Genomic DNA, 15000 nt, shown 5'->3' on the forward strand with positions numbered 1-15000 from the left:
GCAGCAGGTAACAACAAACCACTGAATGCAGCACTTCATTTACTGTGTGTGTCTGTGTGTGTCAGTGTGTGTGTCACATGTCTATAAAGTTGTTTTAATATGAAGTCGAAGTGTTTCTGTCTGTGTTCTTTTTACTTTGTAGTTTGAAGACAAATGTACTGACTTGATTCTTGTTGTTCTGGTTTGTTCCTCATGGTTGAGTCACTTCTTATCAGTCGCTTTGGATAAAAGCGTCAGCTAAATGTAATGTAATGTAATACTAACTGCACACACACACAGACACACACACACACAGACACACACACACAGACACACACACTCTCACTCACGGGGCTCAGACGTGTTCATGTATAAGAGCTGCAGTGCTGCACAGCGACCGGCAGGGGGCAGTGTGGCAGTGTTTTGCTGAGTTTCAGGTCGAAGCTTCGTTTATAAACTTAATAAATATAAAGACATTAAAAAACTTCATCTCGTGTTATTACAATGAAACATTAAACATATGAAGGTTAGAAAATACACCTGAAAAAAAAATGTGATGAAAATGAAAACAATGAGAAAATAAAACAAATAAAACAACAGTAAAGTCGAACATGAAAGAAAATGAAGAATACAAAGTAAAACATGAGGAAGGATAGAAACAAACATTTCAAATAGAAATAACTCAAACATCATTTCTGAAGTTTAAACTGCTTTCAATGTTAATAAATCTTTTTTCAAAATAAATATGTTTTTAAAAAGTAAAAAACATTTTTTTTAAATAATAAAAAAAATAAAACTGAACCCCCCCCTCTTTCTCCCGGTCCCTCCTAAAGTCTCGCCCCCTGTGACGTCACAGCAGCTCTGTGAACGGACTGCTCTCTCTCTCTCTCTCTCTCTCTCTCTCTCTCTCTCTCTCTCTCTCTCTCTCTCTCTCTCTCTCTCTCTCTCTCTCTCTCTCTCTCTCTCTCTCTCTCAAACAGAGGAAAAAGAAAGGAGAGAGAAACGACTCAGTTTCTGTCTGTGTCGCTTTTCCTCTCTGTGTGTCTGTGTGTCTGTCTGTCTGCGTCAGAGCGACAGACAGGAGGACGGGAGGAGGAGAAGAAGAAGAAACAGAAGAAGAATAAGGAGAAGAAGAAGAAGAAGAAGAAGAAGAAGTAAAAGGAGGAGAAGAAGAAGAAGAGTTGTCCCCTCCCTCGCTCCGGAGGGTCTCGGTGTGAACATGGAGCGAACTGGAACTTTCCTGCTGTGCGCGTGCGTCTCTGTGCTTTCACTTGGACTAACGGGCACGCGCGCGGACACCTTCAAAGGTAAGAGACCTGGTTAATGGGGGTTACTGTGGGGAAGTTTCAGCGGACTCCCCCCCACACACACACACACACACACACACACACACACAAACTTTGAACCAGATCCGAGAATGCGCGTGCACGAGAAGCTGCTGGTTCAGACTGTTGAAGTTCATCAGAGATTGATCAATAATATCGATCAGATGTGATCACGTGTTCACTGCTGCAAGGAACCAATAGAAGCAATAGAAGCAATAGAAGCAATAGAAGCAATAGAAGCAGGAACAATCCTGGTTCTTGAGGTGAATTCCTGTTGAATCTGAAATCAGACTCATTCCCCAGTGGAGCTGAACCTCAGCATCTATTGATCTGATCGACCGGTGTCGGTATCATGAGTCAGATCTTCTTTATTGATCTGATCTCCAGAAGCTTTGAACGTCTCCACTGCTGCAGAGTCGAGCTCCATCATCGTTCATGTGGTGAATTCACTCAGACGTGTTGATGAAAATCGAAATGATTCGTAATCGTAAAGCTTCATTTTGATCAGTAGAACAGAATCGATGGTCTTTATTTGAAGCCGTTCTTCAGTCTGACGTGTTGAAGTCCGATTAAATCAGTGTGTGACCGATCAGAGAGAAAGAAAAACGTCTTCATCAGAAGTCTGACTGATTCAAAATTGATCAATGTTATTGATCACATGTCCAGATGTGGTAGTTTGAACATCTCTGCTGCTGCAGAGTAGAACTCAACAATAGAATCAATAGAATCAGAGATCAGGAACAATCATGGTGAACGTAGTTTTGACTTTATCTTCAGATCAGACATGTTGAAGTCATTTTGAAATCTGACTGAATTAAAATCTAATTCCATCATCAACATGAAGAACCGTGTTTGTTCTAAAGCTCTTTGTGACGTTCTCCTCAGAACCCGAGGTAAAGACCGCTGCTCTCCGGTTTCTCACTCTACTCATATTGAATATATCACATGTTCAACACTGAACATCACTGGACCCTGAACACACATGACGAGTGTGAAGATAGATTCTGGGAATATGAGACAGATTATTGATTATTGATCACAGTTGCAGCAGCTGGTTTGTAAACGTTTCCATGTTCTCGTGTCCAGATTTTTCTTCTGCAGCTCAAACACACGCACACACACACACAGCTGCACCTACTGTGTGTGTGTGTGTGTGTGTGTGTGTGTGTGTGTGTGTGTGTGTGTGTGTGTGTGTGTGTGTGTGTGTGTGTGTGTGTGTGTGTACTGCAGTAGTGCTGTGGGTTTGCTGGTGGGTTCAGGTTCTTCGGACAGTTTCCTCTAAAGCTGCTTCAGACTGAGCTCCTCAGTTCTCTGGATCTTCTCTGGAGGATCAGTTGTCTTCTCCTCTGCCCCTTGTAAAGTGTAGATCCAGGAGCAGTGTGAACAGCAGAGGATCCTCCACTGATTCACTGAGTGAGTGGGGGGGGGGGAGCTTCTAACACGGGACACAAACATGAAGAAACTAAAACAAACCTCTGGTGAAGAAGTGCTGACACACACGATGAAGACACAGACGAAGAAGTGAAGAGAGTTTGTGGTGATCAGAGCTGAAGGTGTCAGGTGATGTAAACATGATCACATGACCTCTGCAGCAGAGGTCACACGTCACTTCCTGTCTCTGTCTGCTGCACCCGGCTGCCCCCCCTCGCTGTGTGAACGAGTCTGTGCAGAGGAGGGACGTCGCGATACCAAAACTTTAGTAGTCGATACCATGAAATGTCCACGATTCGTGATACGCAATTTGATACCACAGCAAAAAACAAAACACTAAATCCGATTGACTTCAACACACTCTCCTTTATATAAATATTTGAACATACAAAAAACATCAGTGGCTGCGAAGCCTTTAAGTTATAAATAAAAGAAAAGACTATTAAAATACATGAAGGAAAATGATGAGTTTTCAGTTATCAGGTTTAATTCAATGACTAAAAGAGCAGAGGCTGCACACACACACACACACACACACACACACACACACACACACACACACACACACACACACACACACACACACTCACTAACACACACTCACACACACCTTTTATATTCGGGGTTAGGGTTTGACGATGACGTCACAGTTAAACTTTACCTGAAGCTGCTACCACGTGAGTGGCTGAATGGATAATTAGCAGGTGTACCGGTGTTCAGCTTTTATTTTGAAAGGACAGGAGTCGATCACAATCATTTCAGCTGCTTTTAATTTGAAAGTGTGAATCAGTACGTTTTAGACTTTGTGTGCAGCCTCAGGGGACGTTTGATTTGTCCTCCTGCTTGTCCCTCTCTGCTGCACATATGGACGGCTGTGGGGGAACAGTGTGTGTGTGTGTGTGTGTGTGTGTGTGTGTGTGTGTGTGTGTGTGTGTGTGTGTGTGTGTGTGTGTGTGTGTGTGTGTGTGTGTGTGTGTGTGTGTGTGTGTGTGTGAAGCAGCAGAGAATGAAATTAAACTCTCAGTGGTCTGAGTCGCCCGCACTGATGGCGGTGATGGAGCGAGGCTAATGAGTGTGCTCGGTGGTCGGGGGACGATGTTCAGGTTGTTGGTCAGTTGTTCCAGTGTTTTTACACACACACACACACACACACACACACACACACACACACACACACACACACACTTGAAGCACCGGTTTGAAGCGAGGCTGATGGTGACCAGTGTTTTATACAGCGTGTCCTCGGGCGTGCACGTCCAGTGCGTCTACAGGGGTCAGAGTTCAACAAGTTACAAAGCTCCACCTCGAACGTTTTCACTGCATTAAAATAAACGCTCAGAGTCTTCATGAAACATGGAAACAGAAACATATTTCCTTTGATCTATTTTAAAGTTGGAATAAAGAAACATTGGGACTTTCAGTGGAATCATCCTTTAAAGAGACGGAAACATGAGACCAAGAGAAACGTCTGTAATTATAGAAGTACTGTTAACTCAGCACACACACACACTGTAACACACACACACACTGTAACACACACACACACACACTGTAACACACACTGTAACACACACACACACAGACTCAGGAGGAAAAGGTAAAGTCCTGAATCAGCGACAGTCCTGAACCTGGACACAGGTCATCCAGGAGTGTGTGTGTGTGCGTGTGTGTGTGTGTGTGTGTGTGTGTGTGTGTGTGTGTGTGTGTGTGTTACAGTGTGTGTGTCTTATAGTGTGTGTGTGTGTGTTCAGGTCCAGTCAGCTCTTTGTTCTGTCTCGTCAGGATTTTAATGAAGCTCACAGATTAAACACACACTGAAGTCAGGTGTGTGTGTCTGTATGTGTGTGTGTCTTCAGTGAGTTAATTATCTCTCCTCAAACCTCAGAGACTTCCTTCTTTCCTTCCTTCTTTCCTTCCTTCTTTACTTCCTTCTTTTTCCTTCTTTTCCTTCCTTCTTTCTTCTTTTTTCCTTCTTTACTTCCTTCTTTCTTCTTTCTTCTTTCCTTCCTTCTTTTCCTTCCTTCTTTCCTTCCTTCTTTACTTCCTTCTTTCTTCCTTCTTTCCTTCCTTCTTTCCTTCCTTCTTTTCCTTCTTTCTTCCTTCTTTCTTCTTCTTTCCTTCCTTCTTTACTTCTTCTTCCTTCTTCTTTTCCTTCTTTTCCTTCCTTCTTTCCTTCCTTCTTTCCTTCCTTCTTTCCTTCTTTTCCTTCCTTCCTCTTTTCTTCCTTTCTTCTTCTTCTTCTTTTCTTCTTTTTCTTCTTTCCTTCCTTCTTTCTTCCTTTTTATTCTCTTCTTTACTTCCTTCTTTTCCTTCCTTCTTTTCCTTCCTTCTTTACTTCCTTCTTTACTTCCTTCTTTCCTTCCTTCTTTTCCTTCCTTCTTTACTTCCTTCTTTCCTTCCTTCTTTCTTCCTTCTTTACTTCCTTTTCTTTTCCTTCCTTCTTTACTTCCTCCTCTTCCTTCTTTCCTTCTTCTTTTCCTTCCTTTTCTTCTTCCTTCTTTCCTTCTTCTTTCCTTTTCTTCTTCCTTCTTCTTCTTTCTTCCTTCTTTACTTCTTCTTTCCTTCCTTCTTCTCCTTCTTCTTTCCTTCCTTCTTTCTTCCTTCTTCTACTTCCTTCTTTACTTCCTTCTTTCTTCCTTCTTTTCCTTCCTTCTTTCCTTCTTTCTTCCTTCTTTCCTTCCTTCTTTTCCTTCCTTTCTTCTTTCCTTCTTCTCTTTCCTTCTTCTTTTTTCCTTCCTTCTTTCCTTCCTTCTTTACTTCCTTCTTTACTTCCTTCTTTCCTTCCTTCTTTTCCTTCCTTCTTTTCTTCCTTCTTTACTTTTCTTCCTTCTTTTCCTTCCTTCTTTCCTTCCTTCTTTACTTCCTTCTTTACTTCCTTCTTTCCTTCCTTCTTTTCCTTCCTTCTTTCCTTCTTTCTTCCTTCTTTACTTCCTTCTTTACTTCCTTCTCTCAGTTCAGGTTTTCAGTCTAAATGTTTTTTCTCGTGAAACGTCTTCTGTGTGTGTGTGTGTGTGTGTGTGTGTGTGTGTGTGTGTGTGTGTGTGTGTGTGTGTGTGTGTGTGTGTGTGTGTGTGTGTGTGTGTGTGTGTGTGTGTGAAGGCGATCATATGACTTTCTGTTCTCAGGCAGCTTCTTAAACCAATTTAGACTTTTGGCTGCTAAATACACACACACACACACCAAGACCCACACAACACACCGCACACACACCTGCCTGCCTGAACAGACAGACAGACAGACACACACACATAGACAGACACATACACACATACACACACACAGACACACAGACACACACACACACACACACACACACATATACATACACACACACACACACACACACACACACACACACACACACACACACACACACACACACACACACACACACACACACACACACACAGACACACACACACACACACACACACACACACACACATATACATACACACGCACACACACACACACACACACACACACACACACACACACACACACACACACACACACACACACACACACACACAGCACCTTGTGGTTACACGTTGTGGTTTTGGACATAACCCTTTAAACCTGGTCCCCACAAAAATAAAATCATTTTTAAAATCAAATTAGTAGAACGTCCGTATGACCAAATTATATAAATATTAAAATGTTTATATAAACAAATATAGTGACTACTTTTTAAATTACATTTCTTGGACCTGGATCTTCCTCTGTGGTGTTTTTTTTTTAACGGAACATATTTTCTTCTTCTTTTCTTTAATGTTAATTTTTTGTGACGTGATGAGACCTTGACGTGCGTCTGTATCTCTGACCTCTTCTTCTTCTCTCTCCATCTTTGACCTTATTTATGTCGCAGAAACAAAACCATGAATAAAACATGCAGCTAATCTGCTGCTGAATTTACTCTCTGCGTTTATGATTCCGGCGCTCGTTCTTCACGCTCACCTCCCGCCGGCACGCTCATGCTTCATGTTTGTATTTCAGTAATTTAAAAAATGCATAAATCTTTGTTGCTTTAATCTCCAACAAATCCACATCAGAGCGTTGAATTATCTGCAGCAGCAGAAGGAGGAAAGTTCCAGGACTTCCTCTGTGTTTGTGGTCGGTCCGGGTTGGATTAACGCCGCTGGAGAAAAGATCCCCGGCGGGCTGAGACTCTGCGATCGGCCCCGGTGGCCTCTGGGATTAACGCGCTGCCTTCAGACGCTGCGCCTGCAAACTCAGCGGGGATTAAAGAGGCCGGATTAAGATCCTTTTGTTTAACCTGAGAGATGAGATGAAGCTGGAGGAGGATTGTGTTTGTGAGAGCTGAGATGCACATCTACTCACACACACACCACACACACACACACACACACACACACACACACACACACACACAAAATCAATCCTGTTTCAGAAACTGTAACAAAAGCAAATCTGAACTCATTGATCCAACTGAAAACTCTTCAAAATGTTTGTTTCAGTCATTTTTAAAACCAACTTTATCACAGGTCACGTCCACCACCTACACAACAGATGTGAACAACACACATCGTACAGCAGATGTAACAAACATCGCCCCCTGCAGTCGCAAGGTTGAACACGTGACGTTTCTCCTCTGGTGAAAAGCTAACGAGTGAATTTGTTGTCGACAAACAGTCGTAACTTAGTTCATATCTTTGTTACTTTGTCGTCTACGATGTAGAACACAAACTTGTCCACTCACCTCTTCCTCTCCACTCAGGACAGCTTCACTTGCTCTTGTCCTCCATTTTCGTAGCAAAACAACGTAACATTACTGACTTGAAGGTCAACCTGATAGTGAGCGCCCTCTGCTGGATCACTAAAATACATTTTTCCTCATGTTTGAATTTGAAATAAAAAGTTACAGCTTCTTCTCACATAAAGGCGTCATGTGACCGTCGTCACGGTAACCGAGTGTCTCCCTGACAGCGCGTGGTTTGTTGATCAAAGTGAGACGTTGATGTTCAGATTAACCAAATTATTTCTGCAACATCAGCAAAAGACTGTGTGTGTGTGTGTGTGTGTGTGTGTGTGTGTGTGTGTGTGTGTGTGTGTGTGTGTGTGTGTGTGTGTGTGCGTGCGTGCGTGCGTGCGTGCGTGTCGTGCGTGCGTGCGTGTGTGTTTAATCCCTGTCCAGAGATATCAGTGTGATTAGTGTTGTGGCCCAAATCTCAGATCATATTCACAGGATTATTCTTTGAAGATGTGTGTGTGTGTAATGAGACAGGGATTAGTGTGTGTGTGTGTGTGTGTGTGTGTGTGTGTGTGTGTGTGTGTGTGTGTGTGTGTGTGTGTGTGTGTGTGTGTGTGTGTGTGTGTGTGTGTGTGTGATCAGTACTATTTGCCAGAGTTGCAAACTTAAACACTTGTTTAACACACAAACATGATGGATTTCTATACCGGTGAGGACCCTGATTCCTTCTGACTGTGTGAAGTGCTGTGTGTCACTGTGTTGTGTTCTTCAATTGAAGTGTTGTGTAGTTTCATTCTCTTTGTTTTTATCTGTGTTGTGTTCAAGAGCTGTGACATCACATTAATATTGTACCTGTCTGTCTGTGTCTACCTGTCTTTCTGCTCAGTGAACTGAGACCTAATGACAAATATTCAATTGTGATTTTGATATTTTTCCTTCTTTTATCTTTATAACAATCTGAAAACACACACACACACACACACACACACACTCATTTATTAGCTGCGTATGAATATTTACTGTAGTAATTTAGGTTAAATAGCAGCTTCTGGGCCTGAAGTCCCTGAAGGTTTTAATGACTGTGTGTGTGTTTAAATATTCATTGTGTCTCGAGCTCTCTGCTGCTGAGCTGTGCTGAAATCAGAAGTTCACAGTTTTTAGGTGTTTTACTAAAACATCGACCAATCAGAGTCCAGTTCTCCCACTTTACTGCTGCTGTCATCAGAACAGGTCCGGGACCAGTTAGTCCAGTTACACCAGTTGGTCCAGGACAGTTGGTTCAAGATATTTAGTCTCGGACATTTAGCAGGACGGGTATTGAAGTGAACCAGTAGGTTTAAAATGATCTTTGAGTTCAGTAGAACCAGGTTCCACAGAGAGGAACCTGGTTCTATAGAGAACATGTAGAGGCTCTTCAGAGGTTCACTCAGACAGTGTCGCTGTGTTTGGGTTCTAAGACGTATGAAGTCTTTAAAAACGTAGATTATAGTTTGAATGTTTCTTTATTTATAACAAAGCTCAGGGACAGTGTCGGCCGCTGCCTTCACTGGCGTCTGTAAAGTGCAGCGCTGCTGGCAGCTGAGCGCACTCAGTGTGTGACGCCCTCCTGTTCTCTGAGACGTCTTTGTACCGAGGACGACTTTCTGGGTCACTGTGTGTGTGCTAATGTGTGAGTGTCCTCGAGCGGCTGCAGACTCTTAATATGCCACAAGACCCTGATTAATGATTGGTTGAATGTGTGTCAGATCGTAACCGCGGGAAACCAAGAATCACCTGTGGGACTGGTCGAGGTTAAGAGGGGTTAAAGACACGTAGAGAGAGAGAGGGTCAGTTATTGTATTATATAAGCTGATAATTTCTGATCGTCCAGAATTAAAACCTGATTATACATCGCCTCCCATGAAGACAACAACAAAACAGGACAAGAATACATGTGAACAACTCGTCTCCACTTCCTCCAGATGTGAAGCTAAAATGTCTTGGATACAGACGCTGCCATCTTGTGGTGATGACGTCATTTTCAGTCAGAGTCTGTGCAGAAGTGATCGATGAGCCGTGGTGTCGAGGTCCCGCCCACACACGCTTTCAACCAATCCTGAGTCAGTCTCAGCTGTCAATCAGAGACGTGAACACGTGAACAAACATCAGTGAAATAAGAACGACCTAAAATGACAGAAACATCTTTGATAAACATTTATTTAACGTCTGTTTAGATTTTTGTGTTTGGTCCATGTCCCATCTGCTAACATGGAGCAGGAGGGTTTATGACCATCGTCCGATGTGTGTGTTCTTGTACTTAAACCTTTTTATTCCTCACTTCTTCAATGAGCTGTTTGAGGGCTCAGACTTTTAGAGTTAGAATCAGGGTTTAGTTGTGGTGGTTAAGGTAAGGGGCTAAGGAATGTATTATGTCAATGAGTGTCCTCTCTAAGATAGAAGTACAAACACGAGTGTGTATGTGTGTGCGGGGGTCTGAGTGCCCCCCCCAGGCGTGTCTCCGAGCACAGTTGCATTAGTGGTCGAGCGCCGTAAGGAAGCTGCAGGCAGGAGAGAGCGCAGTGCAGAAAACACAAAGTGGTTTTAAAGTTTCAGTTTCTCTCTTTGAGTCAATTATTTAAATTTAGTTTAATTAATCTCATCATTTTGTCTCATTTGATGAAAATGTTATATTTTGTTATATTTTTTCATTTCAATAAACGTTCGATTTTTCCTCCATTTGTCTCGAATGTGAAACAATCGTTCTTCCGGGGTCACATGACTCCGTGATGCAGTTCAGCTGAACGCACTGATTTCTTCTTCTTCTTCTTTATTTTGGCGGTCGAGACGCTGAGGCTGAACCTTTTCTTCACGTGTGATGTTATGATGCTTATTCAACTTTGGTGTTTATGTTGGTGCGTAAATAACCATATATATTTTTTGGGGGCTTTTTATCGCCTTTAATGGATAGGGCAGAGAGTAAGCTGTGAAGGGGGGGGCAGAGAGAGAGTGGGGGAGGACATGCATAAATGGCCACGGGCCGGAATCGAACAATAACCATGAACCTCGGCAACAACGTGCAACAACATCTCTTTTCTTGAATCGTCCAGAATGCAACAGGAGAGCGAGGAGAGAGAGGGAATCCGTTCACGACTCAGAAACTGAAACTCAGAGATTTAAACAAATCTGTGTCCCTGCAAAGTTTGGTAGAAAAGACGAATCAGTCACCTGAGCTCTTCATCCTCATCATCATCCTCATCCTCATCCTCATCCTCATCCTCATCCTCATCATCATCATCATCATCTTCATCCTCATCCTCATCCTCATCCTCATCATCATCATCCTCATCATCATCATCATCATCATCATCATCATCATCATCCTCATCCTCATCATCATCATCATCATCATCATCTCATCATCATCATCATCATCATCCTCATCCTCATCTTCATCTTCATCATCATCATCCTCATCATCATCCACATATTCATCCTCATCCTCATCCTCATCATCATCATCATCCTCATCATCATCATCATCATCATCATCCTCATCCTCATCCTCATCCTCATCATCCTCATCCTCATCCTCATCCTCATCCTCATCCTCATCCTCATCCTCATCCTCATCCTCATCCTCATCCTCATCCTCATCATCTTCATCATCTTCATCATCATCATCATCCTCATCTTCATCTTCATCCTCATCTTCATCCTCATCATCCTCATCATCATCCACATATTCATCCTCATCTTCCTCATCATCATCATCATCATCATCATCATCATCCTCATCCTCATCCTCATCTTCATCCTCATCTTCATCATCCTCGTCTTCATCGCTTCTCTTCTGGACTTTTCTTTGTCTTCAGTTACATTGTATTAACTTGTATCTCTGTGTGTTACTTTGTGTAGTGTTACTGTTTGTGTGTGTCTGTGTGTTACTGAGCGTAGTGATCTATAGTGTTGTGTTTTGTGTCCTGGGGTAGTAAACCTTTTCATCCTCTGTCAGACTGACCCCCTCTGCTGGAGGTGAGACATGACCTTCAGTGTGTGTGTGTGTGTGTGTGTGTGTGTGTGTGTGTGGGTTGATGAACCCCTCATCAGCTGGAGGTGTCATCGATGACATTTACACCATTGTGTGTTCTTGTGTGTGTTCCTGTGTGTGTCCCTGTGTGTGTCCCTGTGTGTGTTCCTGTGTGTGTTCCTGTGTGTTCCTGTGTGTGTCCCTGTGTGTGTTCCTGTGTGTCCCTGTGTGTGTCCCTGTGTGTGTCCCTGTGTGTGCCTGTGTGTGTCCCTGTGTGTGTCCCTGTGTGTGTTCCTGTGTGTGTTCCTGTGTGTGTTCCTGTGTGTGTTCCTGTGTGTGTTCCTGTGTGTTCCTGTGTGTCCCTGTGTGTGTCCCTGTGTGTGTTCCTGTGTGTGTCCCTGTGTGTTCCTGTGTGTGTCCCTGTGTGTGTTCTTGTATGTGTTCCTGTGTGTGTTCCTCTGTGTTCCTGTGTGTGTCCATGTGTGTGTTCCTGTGTGTTCCTGTATGTATACCTGTGTGTGTCCATGTGTGTGTTCCTGTGTGTTCCCGTGTGTGTCCATGTGTGTGTTCCTGTGTGTGTCCCTGTGTGTGTTCCTGTGTGTGTTCCTCTGTGTTCCTGTGTGTGTCCATGTGTGTGTTCCTGTGTGTGTCCATGTGTGTGTTCCTGTGTGTGTCCCTGTGTGTGTTCTTGTGTGTGTTCCTGTGTGTGTCCATGTGTGTGTTCCTCTGTGTTCCTGTGTGTGTTCCTGTGTGTGTTCCTGTGTGTGTTCCTGTGTGTTCCTGTGTGTGTCCATGTGTGTGTTCCTCTGTGTTCCTGTGTGTGTTCCTGTGTGTGTCCATGTGTGTGTTCCTCTGTGTTCCTGTGTGTGTCCATGTGTGTGTTCCTCTGTGTTCCTTGTGTGTTCCTGTGTGTGTTCCTCTGTGTCCCTGTGTGTGTTCTTGTGTGTGTTCCTGTGTGTGTCCATGTGTGTGTTCCTCTGTGTTCCTGTGTGTCTGTTGTGTTCCTGTGTGTGTCCCTGTGTGTGTTCCTCTGTGTTCCTGTGTGTGTTCCTGTGTGTTCCTGTGTGTGTCCATGTGTGTGTTCCTCTGTGTTCCTGTGTGTGTCCATGTGTGTGTTCCTGTGTGTGTTCCTCTGTTTCCTGTGTGTGTCCGTGTGTGTCCTCTGTGTTCCTGTGTGTGTCCATGTGTGTGTCCATTGTGTTCTGTGTGTGTTCCTCTGTGTTCCTGTGTGTGTCCTGTGTGTTCCTCTGTGTGTTCCTCTGTTTGTGTCTGTTGTGTGTGTTCCTTTGTGTTCCTGTGTGTGTTCCTCTGTGTTCCTGTGTGTGTCCATGTGTGTGTTCCTGGTGTTCCTCTGTGTTCCTGTGTGTCCCTGTGTGTGTTCCTCTGTGTTCCTGTGTGTGTTCCTGTGTGTGTTCCTCTGTGTTCCTGTGTGTGTCCCTGTGTGTGTTCCTCTGTGTGTCCATGTGTGTGTTCCTGTGTGTGTTCCTGTGTGTGTCCATGTGTGTGTTCCTGTGTGTGTTCCTCTGTGTTCCTGTGTGTGTCCATGTGTGTGTTCCTGTGTGTGTTCCTCTGTGTTCCTGTGTGTGTCCATGTGTGTGTTCCTGTGTGTGTTCCTCTGTGTTCCTGTGTGTGTCCATGTGTGTGTTCCTGTGTGTGTCCTCCTGCTTCCTGTCAGATCAGCTGTTGAATAGTACGTCGTGTTTTATGCTTGTTTATGTCCTGATCAGCTGTTTTGATGATCTCACAGTGATCTGAGGTCAGTTTATCAGAAGAGACGTCTTCAGACCATCAGCCCCAACATTCTCCCACAATCCCCCTGTGGTCCTGCTGTCGGTGTCACAGGGAGAGAGAGAGTGCTCTGAAAGGAGCAGATTAAGAAGAACAGATCTTTCTTTTCTTTCTCTTTGATTACCTCTTCTCTTATCTGGAACACTGAGTCTAATCCCACATGATTCTGGGTTTATGATCTGCTTTAATCTCTGTTCTCTGACCTGCTCAGTTCACACAGATCGTCTGTTGACTCTGGATTATTCTGGTTTTAATCAAAATACAGCTCATTTAAATATTAATCTGTGTGTCTGGAATATGATGCTCCAGTTTCATGTCTGATAATCTGCTGCTTTCCCACATGTTCCTGACATGTTCTGACATGTTCTCACATGTTCCTGACATGTTCCTGACATGTTCCTGACATGTTCCTGACATGTTCCTGACATGTTCCTCACATGTTCCTCACATGTTCCTGACATGTTCCTGACATGTTCCTCACATGTTCCTCACATGTTCCTGACATTTTCCTGACATGTTCCTCACATGTTCCTGACATGTTCCTGACATGTTCCTGACATGTTCCTCACATGTTCCTCACATGTTCCTGACATGTTCCTGACATGTTCCTCACATGTTCCTGTTGTTGTGAACGAGTCTGACCCGGACAATCTGCTGCTGCTTCACAAACACTAACTACACAACATGTCCAGATGATATTTCACAGAGCAGAGTTCATGAACCATATAAAGTCCTGAAGGTCTAGAACCCACTGAAGAACTAACAGAGCGTCTTGATGCTAGAACCTCAAGAACCTTCTCTCTAATCTCCTGTAGTTCCTGTAGAACCAAGGAACATCAACATCATCCCCCCTCTGCTGAACATCCTCGTGTCCTTCATGTGGACGGAGCCTGAAACAGGACATAAAGACAGTGACAGTTGTTGTCCTCTGGGTGATGAGTTGACAGTTTGACTGACGAGGACGGACAGTGGGCACAGGGAAACACTCACGCCTCCGCTGGCATCAACACTCACATGACAACACGCCATAGCCCTGTTCAGACATGACCTCCGGCTCAAATCCGGAGAATTAGCTACGGAGTTTACTCAGAGTTTCCCTTCACACCTGTGAAGATACGGAGGAGCTGCAGAGTTCAGAGTCTGAAGCTCCTGTCGCCTGCTGGTCACTCAGGTGTGATTGATTGACATGCGAGGAGGAACTGGAGCCTGAGGGCCTGTAGGCCGGGCGGGGGCCGGGGGTGGGGCGGTACCTGGTCGTTGGGTCGCACTGTGTTCGACGTCCTGAGGTTCCATCAGAACTTTAGATGATGTCAGGCTCTCAGAAGCTGTTTCTGATGTCGTCGTGGTGTCGACATGTCAAGTCCTGCCCCGCCCCTCCCCGCCACGAGGAGTAACAGCCCAGAGGGGGTAATCTGTGTGTACGTTACAGGGTAATTATTAATAATTAGCATATTATTCTAATACCATCATATAGACAGCCTGAAGTACAACACACACACACACACACACACACACACAGACACACACACACACACACACACACACACACACACACACACACACACACACACACACACACACACACACACACACACACACACACACACACACACACACACACACACAGCCAGAGGCACTGGGCTGACTGCTGCATTATTCATGTTTGGCCTGAGGCAAGTTAGCTTGCTGCGCTAACGCTAATGCTGTTAGCGCCCAGTTAGTGTTCCTGCTGGAGATCACAGTTTACACACACACATACA

The 15000-nt window shown here is 44.2% G+C and overlaps 1 protein-coding gene across 12 annotated transcripts in view; it reads left to right on the forward strand.

Moving 5' to 3' along the window:
• The first annotated feature begins 937 nt into the window (after positions 1–937).
• Positions 938–15000, forward strand: part of LOC118098535 (receptor-type tyrosine-protein phosphatase mu) — an 89976-nt gene continuing 75913 nt past the window's right edge. For 9 of the 12 annotated variants that reach the window (XM_047344643.1, XM_047344644.1, XM_047344645.1 and 6 more), the window contains exon 1: positions 939–1286. In XM_047344643.1, coding sequence (XP_047200599.1) covers positions 1199–1286 — 88 coding nt within the window. In that variant the 5' untranslated portion in view covers positions 939–1198. Of the gene's footprint in view, positions 1287–15000 lie in introns of all 12 variants that reach the window. The other 3 variants (XM_047344651.1, XM_047344653.1, XM_047344654.1) reach the window with 2 other exon arrangements.

The sequence above is a fragment of the Hippoglossus stenolepis genome, chromosome 19 (genome assembly GCF_022539355.2).
Source record: "Hippoglossus stenolepis isolate QCI-W04-F060 chromosome 19, HSTE1.2, whole genome shotgun sequence".
NCBI classification, from domain to species: Eukaryota; Metazoa; Chordata; class Actinopteri; order Pleuronectiformes; family Pleuronectidae; genus Hippoglossus; species Hippoglossus stenolepis.